Below are 14,837 nucleotides of genomic sequence, written 5' to 3'. Positions count from 1 at the left end.
ACTGCCTGTTGTCCAAAAGATTTCAATATTTCATGGTGATAACATACAATTTAAAAATGGCCTTCATAAACCTCTTGAGTGCAGATTTTATCACATTGCCTATTTTCAGAATGTAAAATATAGCAATGGAGAAATATAACATTAGCAAACATACTAAAAGAAATAACTATGTTGTTGGGATTCTTGCTATGAGTCAATATTATAAATGTCCCTTTATTACTAAGGCTCTTAAATCCACCCAGAAATGCATTCAAAACAGACTGAAATATAAAAATGTGTTTCTGCTGAATAAGGTGACATTTCAGTGCTTCTACATACTTAGAGAAGCTTCTCTTAAAAACACGGTCCAGGGACTGGGGCTGTGGCTCATCAGTAGAGCACTTGCCTAGCATATGCGAGGTCCTGGGTTTGATCCTCAACACTACATAAAACTAAATAAATAAAATAAAGGTATTGTGTCCAACTACAACTAAAAAAAATAAACATAAAAAAAGAGGCCCAAAGCACCAAGTGCTGGGTTTGAATGTCTGCTCTGCCTTACTTGGATTCTTAATCTCTTAATATCCTTTTTTGTAAAATGCGAATAATAATCCCTGCCTACTAGGATTTTCATGAAACCAAAATGGGACAATTTACATAAAGTACCCAAGAACATTTATGTCCCAATCTTATTACCTTCTGAGACCTGCCAGATAGTACCGTGTTTCATGAATATCTTTGTACTCCTCATCCCTCTACTGTACAGACCATGGAGCAGCTCTATGATTTACTTTCCTGGTTATTACCAGTAACTCCCTTTCCATGGAGAGACTTCAAAACAAGACAAGTTGGATATTAAGAAGACAAGAAGAGCTGGGGTAAGGACTGAGTGGTAGAGCAGTTGGGAGGCCCTCAGCTCAATGCCCAGAACCATAAAATGAAATGACATGAAATAACGTGACACGAAATAAAAATAATAAAGTAAAAAGAAAGAAAAATAGGGAACACATCATATGCTCATTTAAATGTAAATTAAGTAAAACAAAATACTGGATGGAATCATAAAATCTTGGGCCCAGTCTTCAAAATAAGAGTAAAACAGAAACTCATTTACAACAATCTGGATGAGGAAAAAATATTTAAAATATTGATAAGGCCCTTTGAGAACAAAATCTGAGTATGAAAGATGCACACAGGGCACGATGGGGCACACCTACAATGACAACTACTTGGGAAGCTGGAGGATTGCAAATTTGAGTCCCATCCCAACGACTTAGTGAGACTATCTCAAAATAAACAATGAAAAGGGCTGGGCATGCAGCTCAGTGGTAAATGCCCCTGAGTTCAATCCCCAGTACCAAGACATAGTTAAATGGACAAATTACAAGTATACTTCAAACTTCTTTTCCAAATAGTCAGTTCTATAGCACTGACAGCTACCTGGTAATTGCCAGGAAAAGGCTCCTATACTACAGTAAGATCTCAAGCAGCAGTCCACACAGGTGTCTGTGCAGTTACAGTGTAAAGAATCCAGTGTCCAGGCTGGATGCAGTGCCCCGCCTGTGATCCTGGAGACTCTGGGAGCTGAGGTGGGAGGATCACAAATTCAAGGCCTTCCTTGGCAACTTAGAAAGACCCTGTCTCAAAATTTGAAAAATTAATAAATAAAAAGGACTGGAGATGTTGCTCAGTGGTAGAGTACTCCTGGGTTCAATCCCCAGTACCAAAATAAAACCAAAAAACAACAATAAAAATCTGCTAGTAATAAAAATCTCTAGTAATCTGCTAAACACCAACCATGTAGATTTAATCTCAGTTGTCACAATAGTCATCCAAAGTAAGAAAGGTAACTACCCCCTGTTTACAGATGAGGACACTGAAGTTGATGGAAATTAAGAAACCAACCCAATAACACATAGCTAATGAGTAGAGGTTAGATCACAGAATTCCCACCATGCCTGCCTATACATCAACAGGACCCAAAGAATACAGACCAGACATATCAGGAAAGAGGCCAAGTATCAAAAAGTGTAAGACAAGACAAGATTTCCACACATTCAGCACAGTTTCTGACAGGGTACAGTATACTCACAATTTTAGGAACGGTGCATCTTTCAAGCAAATCTGAAAAATTAAGGAGGACACATTAAAAAGACTGGTATTGCTGGGCATGGTGGCCCACACCTGAATCCCAGCAGCTTCTGGAGACTCAGGCAGGAAGGCGGCAGGCTCAAAGCCAGCCTCAGCAACTTACTGAGACTCTGTCTTCAAAAATAAAAAAGGCTGAGGATTGGTTCAGTGGTTAAGTACCCTTAGGTTCAATCCTTGGTAACAAAAGAAAAAAGTTAGAATTAAATAAATAAAGACTGGTATTGATAAATTCTGATTATTAATAATCTAGTTTCTTATTTCTTGTTAACTCTCTTAAACCAGAGGATCTAAGCCTTTAACTTGTTTACTAAGTTAAAAACTAAGCACAATTTCTAAGTAGCACTATCACACAAACAGATAGAAGTTATGGTTAAGTAGAAGGCCTTACAGTTGCCCAGTCTTACTCAGATAAGGATTGAAAACAAGACTGAAACTAGGCATCCTGCATTCCTATCCCCCGGTTATCAGACATGATGCCTCTGTACATGAAACCCTCTGCCCTGCTGCCTGCCTCCTCCTGTTCATCAACAAAGAGGCAGCTAAAGTGCCACTTTCTGGGAAGCTTTCCCCTTAATCCACAAGTAGAGAGGGAAATATGTCTAGCTACCTTGAAGCACAGTGATTCTGCACTTCGTTTGGTCACAGTCCCTCTTTGACAATGTGATGAAGGTGGATGTCCACCTAGAAAAATGTGTGCTCTCAAAAAAAAAAGTCAATATAATTCAGTGGGTTCTACAACTTCTAAGGACCCAGGTTAGGAGAAACGAATGAATACCTCATAGGTGGTCAGCAGCACATGAAAACGTGACTTCTGTTTTAGGTCTTGCTGAAGATGTGCTCTTTCCTCCTTGTCCCCTGCATATGTTACACAAGAAAGACCTGGAGCAAATCTAAATCCAAGAAAAGATGCAGATGACCCAAATGCCACAGCCATGAGATGGTGTGTGCATGTCATGGATGGACTGCAGTGTGCAGACGCCATTCATTAGGTGCTGGTCACAGAACTGTACCTAGAATAATGGTTAGACCTCAGGGTAAGGTCTGTGTTAAGCAGGGAGGAGGATCAGGTCTAAGAGGGTCTCATGCTAACTAAAAATGCAATGATGTTTCTCACTTTAGTTACTTCCTATGTTACTATGAGAAGGACAGTTTCTCCTTTACATCAGCAAAATTTACTGAGAATAAGTACTAGCCTTTAAATTGTAGAAGGGTAACAGTAACACCCACTGGATCCTCCCCGATCAGACCTGTTTCAGTTCAACCTTTCTGGAATAAAATCATTGAATATGACAAGATTTTGCTTCATGATCTTTTATCCATCATCTAGAAAAATATCTTCACATAAACAATACAAGTTCAGCTACATCTACTCTGTACCTTTCCATTTCTTCTTTCCAGTTGTTCAAAACAGACAGAGGACTGAGAATCAGAAATGGTCCTTCATCATTTAACCTTCCCGTCAAGTAAATGAGGAGAGCAATCGTCTGAAACAAAGCAGGCAGTTTTGATCACCTTTCCAGGAGACACAACCATAAAGTTCCCACAACCATAGGCAGAGAACACAAACTGTTATACAAGACTTGCTTTATAAAGAAATTCCATACAATCTTCCTCATATTAGGAAACTAGTACGTTCTTAGAAGTTCTTAGAACGACATCAGGTAAGCTCAGTGACTTTGCTAAGGAAATTGATGGTGTTCAATTACTTTAGGAGTTAATGAGCAATGAGGCTCAATATTTATGTAACTGAACCAAAAGGAAAAACGTCAGGAAAGAACAGAAATCAATGAAACCAATACACCTGTTGGAAAACAGCAGGAGTACTTTGAAAATTTTAAGCCAGAAGTGCTAAGATCTGACAGCAAACAGTACATGCACATCACGGCCTTGGCCCTTGGCTCAGCTGCTCTGATGAGAGTGCTTTGCTTCCTCCCCAACTTTCTCCCTCCTTCTATAACCATTTAGAGGGTGCCTTCTACTGGCTCAAGTTCTAAGCTCAAGTTATATGTGAACAAAACAGATACAACCTTTGGTCTTTCATAATGGGTGCATTATAATCATACTGTATAGCGGGATCCATATGCCATAGTTGTACATGCATATATCTACAACACGCATTCAAATGCAGAAAACAGACAATAAATCATTCTCACAAGAAGTATGAGTATGAAATGAAACTTTGCAAAGCCAAATGTGCATACTTCGGGACATGTTTGAGTACACTTATGTCTCTAAAGTTGCTCTCAACAAACAAAAACACGTGAAGAGCTTGCATCCCCAAATACTGTGCTATTTCTGAGGAAAAAATATGCCCTAAGGATCAAATTCAAAATCCTGAGAAAACTATAGGCTCAAAGGTGTTCACATCAAAATTAATTTAAGTAACCCAAAAAAGGGGGAATTCATGATTCCTCATCAATAGGACGTTTAAGCAAATTATAAATTCTCGATGGCATACTATGCAGCCAGTTGAATGATTTTGAATATAATAAAATGCAAAACTATAGTGCCAATGTTACATTAATGAACAGAAATACTAAAATACTAAAACCAGACAAAACTAGTATAAAAAAGAATATCACTAAACAATATCCTTCATAATGTAGATGCAAAATTTCTAAACATACTTTTACCAAAACAGACTTGGAGTTGGTATATTTTTAGAGAATTTAAAGTAGAGGTGGAAAGGCAAAGGGCAAGTGGAATTTGCTGGCTCTCTGTAAAGTCAGTAGGACAATTTCAATGACTGAGACAAAGGAGATTATAGGGAGGATACCTCCAGGAAACTGATTTTTAGTTTCATAGTTCTCGTACAGGAATATACCAGGAACAGAATTGTTTGCCCAAGACAGAGAAGTGATGAATCTCAGGGGACCTTATATAAGTGGTCGCATTGTTTCTGAATAATGCCAAGATTGATGAGGTACATCTGCCTAAGTAAAGGATGCTTCAACATATGATCAGACTAGCCTATGTGCACCGCTGCTCCAGCTTAAAGTTTATATGTGTGTGTGTGTGTGTGTGTGTATATATATATATACACATATATATATATACACACATGGTGAGAGTCGGACGGGACAGTTGAACTTCTAAAAGGATTATGAGACCCTTGCTCATTCTCTCCAGTGACCACTGGTGAAACTTTCCTGGGATTGAAAAGTTTTTATCTTCCTGATTTCTGATCAAGCTGCCTCTGACATATATCACGATTGTACCAGGATATCTTTTATATCCTTCAGATAAGTAAGTGATTAACCCAAGAGGTGTTGTGACTGAATTTTCCATCAATCCAAGGCCATGTGTTAACCCAGGGCAGTATTGCTTATTATCCTGGGAGAAGAATCAATTTCAACACTCCACCATTGATCACTAGATCAATGCCCGAGGGGGCCACATCTGATTCTCCCCTTTTAAGGTCAGAGAGTCTAAGTTTTATTTTGGAAAACATACGGTACTTCCTCCATATTTCTCTATCACTGTAGAAAAATGGGCAGCAGCCTGACCCCAACCCACCCCCACTGAGAAAGAGAGAGTAATATTAGAAGCAATACAGTTAACTTCATATAGTGTTACTAAGGAGCACAGTCAATTTGGTCCTTGGGCAAGTATACATGCTTCACACAGAGAAAAACCCTAAACCTGGGCCCATTAACTGCACTTGTAACTCAAGTAACTTTTCTCACAGACACATGTCAATGCTCATATAAAGGTAATGACATAATTAATAACTACCCCCACAACTAGAAAAATCAATCCCAAGGTTGTGATCTCTTAAAAGTTAAGCATTTCACATTCTAGTATATACATACATACACACACACATACACCCTCACACACACACATATAACAGCACTTAAAGATGGTATTAAGCCAGGTGTGGTGGCACACGCCTATAATCCCATTAGCTCCGGAGGCTAAGGCAGGAGGATCATGAGTTCAAAGCCAACTTCAGCAATTTAGGGAGGCACTAAGCAACTAAGGGAGACACTGTCTTCAAATAAAATACAAAAAGGGGCTGGATGAACCTGAGTTCAATCTGGGGTACCCCCCCCAAAAAAAAGATGGAAATGAGTTGTGAGGAGGTGTTTCAGTGTAGGTAAACAGTGCTTCTTCCACAGTAACATACCTGGCAGGTCTTACCAAGGCCCATCTCATCTCCCAGGATGCAGCCATTTTGACAGTGGAATCGCTGGGCTAGCCAGTTGACTCCCTCCAGTTGATAAGGGTGTAAATGAATTCCTAGAAATAAAAAATATAGCAAAACCAGAGAGCAGACATTTCAGCACATATGTGGGCTAAGCTCTAAGGCTTTGAATGAAGAACATGGCCTACATTCCCTTAATGTCAAACTTTATTGGCTATATCTTTTATTGGGACGTTCTATGTATACAAACATTAGCTGATTTCCAAATTTCTTTTTGGGCAGACTTGGGTTACCATTCAAAGCCCTGAAATAGCCTATCACTGTTATATAATCTTCTTGATTGATGAGAAACTCAGCCTGGGGATCTGTTCTGTAATACCCAGTCTCAAGCCACTGTCCTTTCCTGGAAATAAGTATTCCTGGAAGTGATGCGACAAACAACACATGGACTGTTCATATGCTTGCTTAATGGCACTCATCTAAATCTGCCATTCCTGCTATATTGTCCCTTAAAGAAAAGGGGGACAGTAAAACACCATGATCCTGAATGCTCCCTTTCTGTTTATAAAAACCTAGCAAAATTAAGGGACCAATGAGATCAAGCCTAGGCTGGAAAGTCCAGATAAATATCATCTTGGAGGACACTGGCTTCTCTCTGCACACTGGGCACTAGGGCAAGTTAGTGTTATCTGTAAAAAGCTACTTTCTTGCATGTATGCTGATCATACACACAAACTAAAGCTGATGTCACTGCTTCCTCAGTCTAACATGTAAGCCTCCTCCCTGAATGGGGCTGGGCAGAGAACTGAGGGCTCTGTGGAAAAGATACATGTCACTTGTTTGGCCAGAGCCACCAGGCAAAACACCAGGAGCAAGAGAGGTACTGCTTGGAGAAGCACCTTCAGGGACACAGGTGCTATCTGTTCAGTCTGTTGCCACGGAACTCTTCCTGGAGCCGTCATTGATCTGTTAGAAGCTTTCCCAGATAAACCATGTCTCCCATGCTGTCTCCAGCACCTTCTTTGGCCTCCCCACAACCTAGTACAACTGGGCTGTGGACTGCCCCTGATAAAGGACAAAATGAAAACAGGACTACACAGTGCGCCAACAGAGAAGCAGGGTTAAGAATGGAGACGCTGCTACATAAAGGGTGTTTAAAACTGAACAAGGATGGCAAGACACTATAAATATTTACATTATATATATTTATAATTATATGTATAAAATAGTCAAAAGTAAAAGGTTGATGGGATGGGGTTGTAGCTCAGTGGAAGAGCACTTGCGTCACACATATGAGGTCCTGGGTCCGATCCTCATAAAATAATAAGTAAAAATAAAGATATATATTTAAAAAAGTAAAAGGTTGAAGTGGTGGATAAAGAGTGACCCTCAAAGAGTTCATGCACAGACCTCAGAATCAGTGAATGTTACCTTACTTGGCAAAAAGGAGTCCACAGCCATGACTAAGGTTGAGGGTCTGGAGATGGGGAGACCATACTGAGTTATCCTGGATTACCCAATCTAATCACTCACACCTTTAGAAAATAGACCCTTCACCAGATGTGATTAGGAGGAGATGACTATAATGAGGCAGTCCAGGTACCCCCACCCAAATGACCCTGCCTGATTAACCTTCTCCTCTTGTGAGATCAGGATGCCTTGCAGTTTGAAGCTTCCTCTTGTTCTAAATGATCTGTTGGCTCTCCAGAGTCAGGCCTCTGTCTAAAACTCCAGTCAATATCTGGGCTACGATATTCTACAGAAGCTTTGCAAGATATTATCATTGGGGAAACTGAGGAAGGTTCCATGGGATCTCTTTTTTTAAAAAAACTGCAGATGAATCTATAATTAGTATATAATAACATGTTTAATTAAAATGATATGAAACTATACAAAGATAACAGTATTTAATACTTAGAAGATGACTGCAAAACGAAAAAAAAAAAATCATCCAAAAAGAAGTCAGACAGAAAAGGATTTAATATAGGGAATCAGGTCACCATAAAATTTTTTGTTGGAAGGGCTGGAAAAGCAGCCCCTGGTTTAGCTTCCTGGTACAACTGCTGGATAACTATCAGAACTGGCTCATTCAGGTGATATCTACCTCCAGGACCAGGAATCCAGGAACCGACCAAAAGCGTACGCTATTTCCCCAAATGTTTCACAAAGAACACACACTGCTGCTGGAATCAGGAAAAGAAGAATCTTGACCCACCCACAGTTTCCCTACATATCCATTTACTTTAACGAACAGGAGGGCCAGTCGCCCACCGGCGCTAACCTTGGTACCGTCCCTGACTTCCCGCACCGCCTGGTGGTGGACGCCCGACTACTCCCCGCAAGGCTCCCTGCGACCCGCGCCTCAGCCCGCCCTCCTCACCCATCTCCGCGTTCCCCCCGGGTCACTGCAGCGGACCAGCCTGCCCACAGGCCCCTCTCCAACCGCCCTCCACTCTGAGGGAAGCGGCACTGCGCCTCGTTTCCCGAGAGCCACGGAGGCCTAGAGGCAGGAGCGGGCCGAGCGCTCTCCACCGAGAAGCGCCACACTCCGGGCGGAAACCTCGGGCGCCCCCCCCCCCCCCCCCCCCCCCCCCCCCGCGCCCGTCCTGACGCGCCCTCCCCCGCGCGCTCCACCGGCGCTTCAGAGAGACAACTGACGGCGAGGGAAGGGGAGGGGAGGGAAGGGAAGGGGAGGCCGGCGAGAGTCGCTGCGGCTGCTCCCCAAGGGCAGGAGGGACCCCGACTGACCGACCGCGCAGAGCGGCGCGAGCGCGCGTGGCCCGAACGCCGCGGGGAGGACCACCCGGTGGCCAGCCACCTGCGGCGCGCGCAGGCTCCCAGAGTCAAGGGGGCTGTGCGTCTTCCGAGTCCGGCCGCAGCGCCACCCGCACAGCCGGACCGCCTGGAGCTGGGCTTCGCGCCCCACCGGGCAAGTTTCCTCGCCCACCACCCGGCTACCCGGAAGTGCCCCGCGCCGAGCTGCGCCCACCACGCGAGTGCCCACCCACTACCGGCGGAGGGGAAGCCCCGGCTGGCGGAAAGCTGGTGTGCACGAGGTGGCGCGTCTGGGCGGCACTTCTCCTGCAGCCCACTTACCTGTCAGGCCGCACTGCCGTAAGTCCGGCTCCTGCACCCACGTCCTCACCGCCTCGGGTCTGCCCTTCGCCTGGAAGGCTACTAAGAAGCCCGGCAGGCTACCCTCCATCTGGCTGCGAGAGGCTCCGCCCCGCGCGCCGTGCGTGCGCTGCCTTTCCTGTGAGCCGTGGAGGACCCTGGGAGCGCCGCTCAGGACTGTGGGAGCTCCGCGCAGCCGCCAGGGGGCGCCCGCTGAGGGCGTCTATTGCGAGCTGCTGGAAGTCTGCATCCAGGTCAGTCCTGGAATTCTTGGCTGGAGCCCTGGGTGGCTACTCTGCTCTCAGGAGTCAGCTCAATTCTGTTGACTCTAGCGGTAAGTTGGGCGAGACTCTGAAGCCCCCTGAGCTGTTCCCTGTTAGCTGTAAGCGAAAGCCTCCAAATGTTGCTGCCGCCAAGGGCATTTCAAGGACACTATGAGAGTAGGTAGATTGCCCACTGGGTTAGCTTCAGGGTGACCAGCCTCAGTTCTGGGTGATCCTGTGATGTAGTTTACCACTAGCACAAATATTATCATAACCTCAAAGTCACTGCATTTACCCCCATACCTCCTAGGTGCTGCCCTAGGAGCTGATACATATTTTCTTATTTAACACAACAACCTTATAAATAGGTTTTATTTATTGTAACTGGAATTTGAATCAGCAAAACGGGGAACAGAAGCTATTATTTTCCTAAGTAACTTTACCAGAGTATTATTTTTACATAAGTTAATCCTGGCGCTTCCCGTTGGCCTTTGATAAATTCATTGTAAACTACAAAAGAGTTACATTCGGTTGTTTTTTCCTAGAGACGCCAACAAAGCATGGTTTTATGAAGCTAATTTTGTGTCTTGAGTCTTCATGAATACTGCTTGAGCCACCTACTCCATGTGCCAACCACTTATGTCACTAGAGACAGAGGCTACTAATCTCATGGAGCTATACTTTAAAAAGAAAATAAAGGCAATAAAAAAAAAACCAGATAGTGATCAATGCTAAGAGAGTGGTAAATGCTAAGATCCATGCTAAGACAGTAAAACGGTGTCGCATCTTAGGGCTACATTGATTTTGTCCAGCACCTTTCCTGTTCCCAAGTCCTAGGCCAGAGGCCTGACTCTGGGGTCCCAACAAATCAAAACTGATCACTTTCTCCGAAAACCAAATGGAAAATAATGGGGAAAAGGAGCTTCCATCAATGTGCCTATACTGGAAAGACAAATGATGTCAATGTCCCAGTCCTGTCTCTCAGGTACTAATGAGAGCTTTAGCTTAAATAGAGGAAGAACTGGTACAGGAACCAAGACGGACGTGTAATAAGCAGTCCTGGCCAACTGTCATGTGGTTTATCATTCTCTTGAGTTCTGATCACCCCGAGTCTTATTGGTGTTGAGGACACTGCCAGCTGTTCAAGGGCAATGTCCACTTGCTTCATGGGATATTTATCTATTAGATCTGTGATCCTGGAATGGGGGGCATTCAGTTCCCATGTGACTCTATTGCTCCTGCTGAGGGAAGGCAGTCTCTTCACCATTGATCCGCCTGTAAGACTCACTGCTTGTGGAAAATGTGGGGTAAAAACTGAAGATTTCTAGTCACCACTCCAAGGCCCAGAAGTAGAAGCAAGCTGGCTGTGGAAAATATCTTAGTTTTTCACACCTTCCTGTCTTCAGCCTTAAAGAAAGCATATTATCAGCTTTAGATGAATACTACTTACATGATTAATATGCTTATACTTACATAAATTAGTACATTGATTATGGAAATGCTGTGGGGATCCTCAAAAAAAAAAAAAAAAAACCAAAAAACTAGAAATAGAACTACCATATGACCCAGAGTTGTGCAGGAATCTGACCCATGCTGAGAGCCATAGCTGAGTCGGAATGACACATGGCATTTTTGCCAGAATGGAGTGGTGATGCCAACAAGCCATTGAGATGATGATGGTTATGTTAAATTGTATTCAATTGTATATTAGACCCCTGCTGTCCGCCTAGGCCTGCTACTTTGGAGTTCTTGGATTCCTGGAGAGTTCCCATTGGTTGGGGAAGGTCCGGAGGAGGGATTTCCGGTTGGTGTGGTGTGTGCCTGGAGGAGTGGGCGTTCAGGAGAGGTTCCCGGGGAGCGTGTGTGGAGTGTGCTGGTGGAGTTCGGAAATAAAGTTTGTTCCTGCTTGAGTGGCTCGTGATTTGTGCCCAGCCAGACTGCGGCAGACCCAAAGTTTAATAAGGGAGTAAAACAGACAAATACGAAATGAAGAAGAGATGCCAAACTTTATCATTCTTTTAGTTACACATTAGGCAGCGGCAAACCCAACTGAAGAAACAGATATTTTTAGCAAAGACAGCCTCTCTAAGTCCCTGTTTTATTTTCCTATTTGGGGGTTTTTTCAAAACCTTACCATAGATTGGTAAGGCTTTGGTGGCTTCTCTGAAAGACTCTCTGGCTATTAAACTGCTTCTCAATGTTTTTGATTCCTATTCTTTGTTTAACTTGTTTCCTCCCCTCCAGATTTTAATGCACTATATTTATCTGCTAAAGCAATGATATCAACCACCTTCCACTTAAACAAAAGGGTGCTTATTGTTTTTTAACTTAAAGTATATTTCAGAGATAGGGCACTAGCTCTAAGCTAAGTAGACTGCTGATATATTGAGTCTGGCATCTAAAATATAGCTGAGAAATGTAGCCAAGAGACTCCAGATCTGCAAGTCAGGTAACACATTTAAAAGTTTTACTCTGAATACTGTAGAGGCAGGCAGGGGAGAAGCAGAGAGTTCAATTTGGAGGCTATTGCAATAGTCTGGGAAAAAGGTGATAATTGGGGGGCCAGCATGGTTGTAGTAGAGTGATGAATAGATATATTGTACAGGTAATGCCTAGAAGATTCACGGGTTGAGCATTGGCAGGAAATGGGAGAATATAAGATGATTTCAACAATTTGGCATTGATAGAATTGAGTCACCATGTTGAAGGAGGAAGGCAGCAAAGAGTTTGGGGACATTAAGTATTCATTTTTGTGTTGGCAAGTATGCAGAAATAGGAGAACTCTCATACATTGCTGGTAGGAATGTGAATTAGTACAGCAATTAAGACAAACACTCTGGGGCTCATCAAACACACACACACACACAGAAACTAGAAATACAACTATCATATGATCCAGCAGTTTTATTATAGAGTGTATATCCAAAGGAAATACAACTAGTATGTGAAAGAGATATCACTCCCCAGTTTATTACTGCACTCTTCACAGTAGCCAAGATGTGGAATCAACCTAGATGCCCATTGTGGATGAAGGAATAAAGAAAATGGGGCATATATATATACAATGGAGTTTTTTTTTTTAGCAGGATTTCAGGCACCTTTATTTTTGGCCTCTGAAGTCAACTCCTCCCCAAGTCTGCACCATCCTCCAATAGCCAGCGGCCTATCGTTTCTACTGCTCTCAATAGCCCTGAACACACCCTGCATGCAGGCTGCAGCGGGCCCAGGGCCCAGTCTGGGCAGCACACACTCAGGTTACCCTGAAGAACCTGCTGCTGGCCCCTCCCAAGAGCTGCTGCAGCTGGATGACAATCCTGGTGGCTTTATTACAGAATCTGTTTTCCCCATATAATCTATAAATAAGACAAAATATTTCTTAATATTATATATTTGCAATACAAACAAGACTGGTGATATGGGAGACTTAAACCCTATTCTTTTCTAGGTTTGCCTTTATGAAGACCATGGTCACTGCAGTTTTGAATGGCAAATCTTATTAACTCTGTCTTTTATAATCAGTAACAAAAATTATTACTCTTAAAGAATTTAGGTAAGAAATAGTTCAAAAACCTGAGCCTACTGCCAGTCATTCATCATTTTTTAGCCAAGTGATTGGCACAGACTTAATATTCTCTCTTCTTTTTCTCTTTTTCAATCAGTAGCTCAAAGAAAGGATGGAATAATTGAGTTTAAAATCCTGCCTTTTTTGTGGTAATCATTATAGATGAACAACTAGAGGCCTACTGAAGTATTAGAATCTCATGCAAAACTCTAACGAATGCCTCATGACATCAGGCTATTCGAGTATTTCCTGTATTTAAAAATACTAATGCAGTACAGTGGCAGTGGTTACCTTTCACTGACTTTAGCATCTGATCTCACAGACTAGTCATAAGTTGCGGTTCAATGGAGTTTTGGCAACAAAGTAGTGACAGACACTTCTGAATAAACAATTTCTAGCCATTTGGAAAGTATCACCAACACATTATTTAGTGTTAGCACAACAGTCACTTTGTGCTGAAAATGAAAGAATCCAAACTCTACAAATGTTTTACTTCACCAAGTCCAACAATAATTGAAGGATTTACTACTTATCTAATAAAAAATTATACAGCAACTTTTATCAAACAGCAACTACTACAAAAGAATGGCAGTAAAAAAGGACTTCACAAAAATACACTAAAAAGTTTGACAATTTTATGCAGGAACTGCCAAAATTTTAGTGTTTAATAATTAAGAGCACAACTGACCAAGTTTCAAGATGTGAAGATACCATGTTCCAGAAAGTGGAGAGAAAAATCACTCTAAAAACTTATTATATGTGATAAGAATGCACTATAATATAAAACCTGTCTACACTTAGTAGTAGTTAGTTGCAAAAAGCCATTCAGTCTTCTCTTGGCTTGGAAAAATGGTGTTCCAGATTTCAGGGTAATTAGGAACCTTCAACTCTTTTGTGTGACAGGTATCTTGTTTTCTCCTTCCAGTTCTTCCACCCCAGCCTGTGTCATGAAGTCTGCGATGTTTTTCTCCAGATCATCAATGCGACTACTCATATCATCAATTCTTCCAATGATCTGGTCGGACATGGTCTGAAATTTATCTTCCTTCTGCTGCAGGAGTGTCTGCACCACCGAGGTGAGGTCCTGCACGGTCTTGGGGTCAGTCTCGGCCATCTCTCCGGTTCCCAGCTTGGCGACGAGGTCTCAGACTGTCCTACAATGGAGTTTTTTCAGCCAAGAAAAGATGAAATTTTATCATTTAGAGTAACATGGATGAGCCTAGGGACATTATGTTACATGAAAAAAGTCAGGCACAAAAAAAGACAAATACCACATATTTTCACTTAATGTGGAAACTGAAAAGGTTGATGTCACAGAAGTAGAGAGTAGAACTGGGAAGAGTGGGAAGAAGAAGGGGTGGAGAAAGGCAGGTTAATAGGCACGGGTCCAGCTGGATGGGAGGAATACTTCTAATGCTCTCTAGCATAGTGGGGTTCTCATGCTGATGGTAATTAATTGAATATTTCAAAATAGTAAAGAGGATTGTTGTAGGGCATGATGTAATGTGGGGCATGTTGCATCAGAAAAGAGGAAACTTAACTTGCTGGCTGCTACCCGCTTCCCAGTCCTGGGGCCACAGGTGGCTAAGAGAGCACCTAGCGATAAGCCAGAAGGCATTGC

At 42.6% G+C, this 14,837-nt stretch overlaps 1 protein-coding gene and 1 pseudogene across 1 annotated transcript in view; both read right to left on the bottom strand.

Annotated features, from left to right (window-relative positions):
- Positions 1–9,482, bottom strand: part of LOC143386344 (chromodomain-helicase-DNA-binding protein 1-like) — a 162,009-nt gene extending 152,527 nt beyond the window's left edge. Inside the window, 5 exon segments of the mRNA XM_077108005.1 lie at positions 2,072–2,103; positions 2,906–3,020; positions 3,508–3,614; positions 6,260–6,372; positions 9,374–9,482. Of these exon segments, the coding sequence (XP_076964120.1) occupies positions 2,072–2,103; positions 2,906–3,020; positions 3,508–3,614; positions 6,260–6,372; positions 9,374–9,482 (476 nt within the window).
- A 4,540-nt stretch (positions 9,483–14,022) lies between these two features.
- On the bottom strand, positions 14,023–14,365 carry LOC143386351 (heat shock factor-binding protein 1 pseudogene; annotated as a pseudogene).
- Positions 14,366–14,837: the final 472 nt, after the last annotated feature.

Source organism: Callospermophilus lateralis, unplaced genomic scaffold, assembly GCF_048772815.1.
Source record: "Callospermophilus lateralis isolate mCalLat2 unplaced genomic scaffold, mCalLat2.hap1 Scaffold_109, whole genome shotgun sequence".
NCBI lineage: Eukaryota > Metazoa > Chordata > Mammalia > Rodentia > Sciuridae > Callospermophilus > Callospermophilus lateralis.
This window is presented reverse-complemented; position numbering and strand designations above follow the sequence as displayed.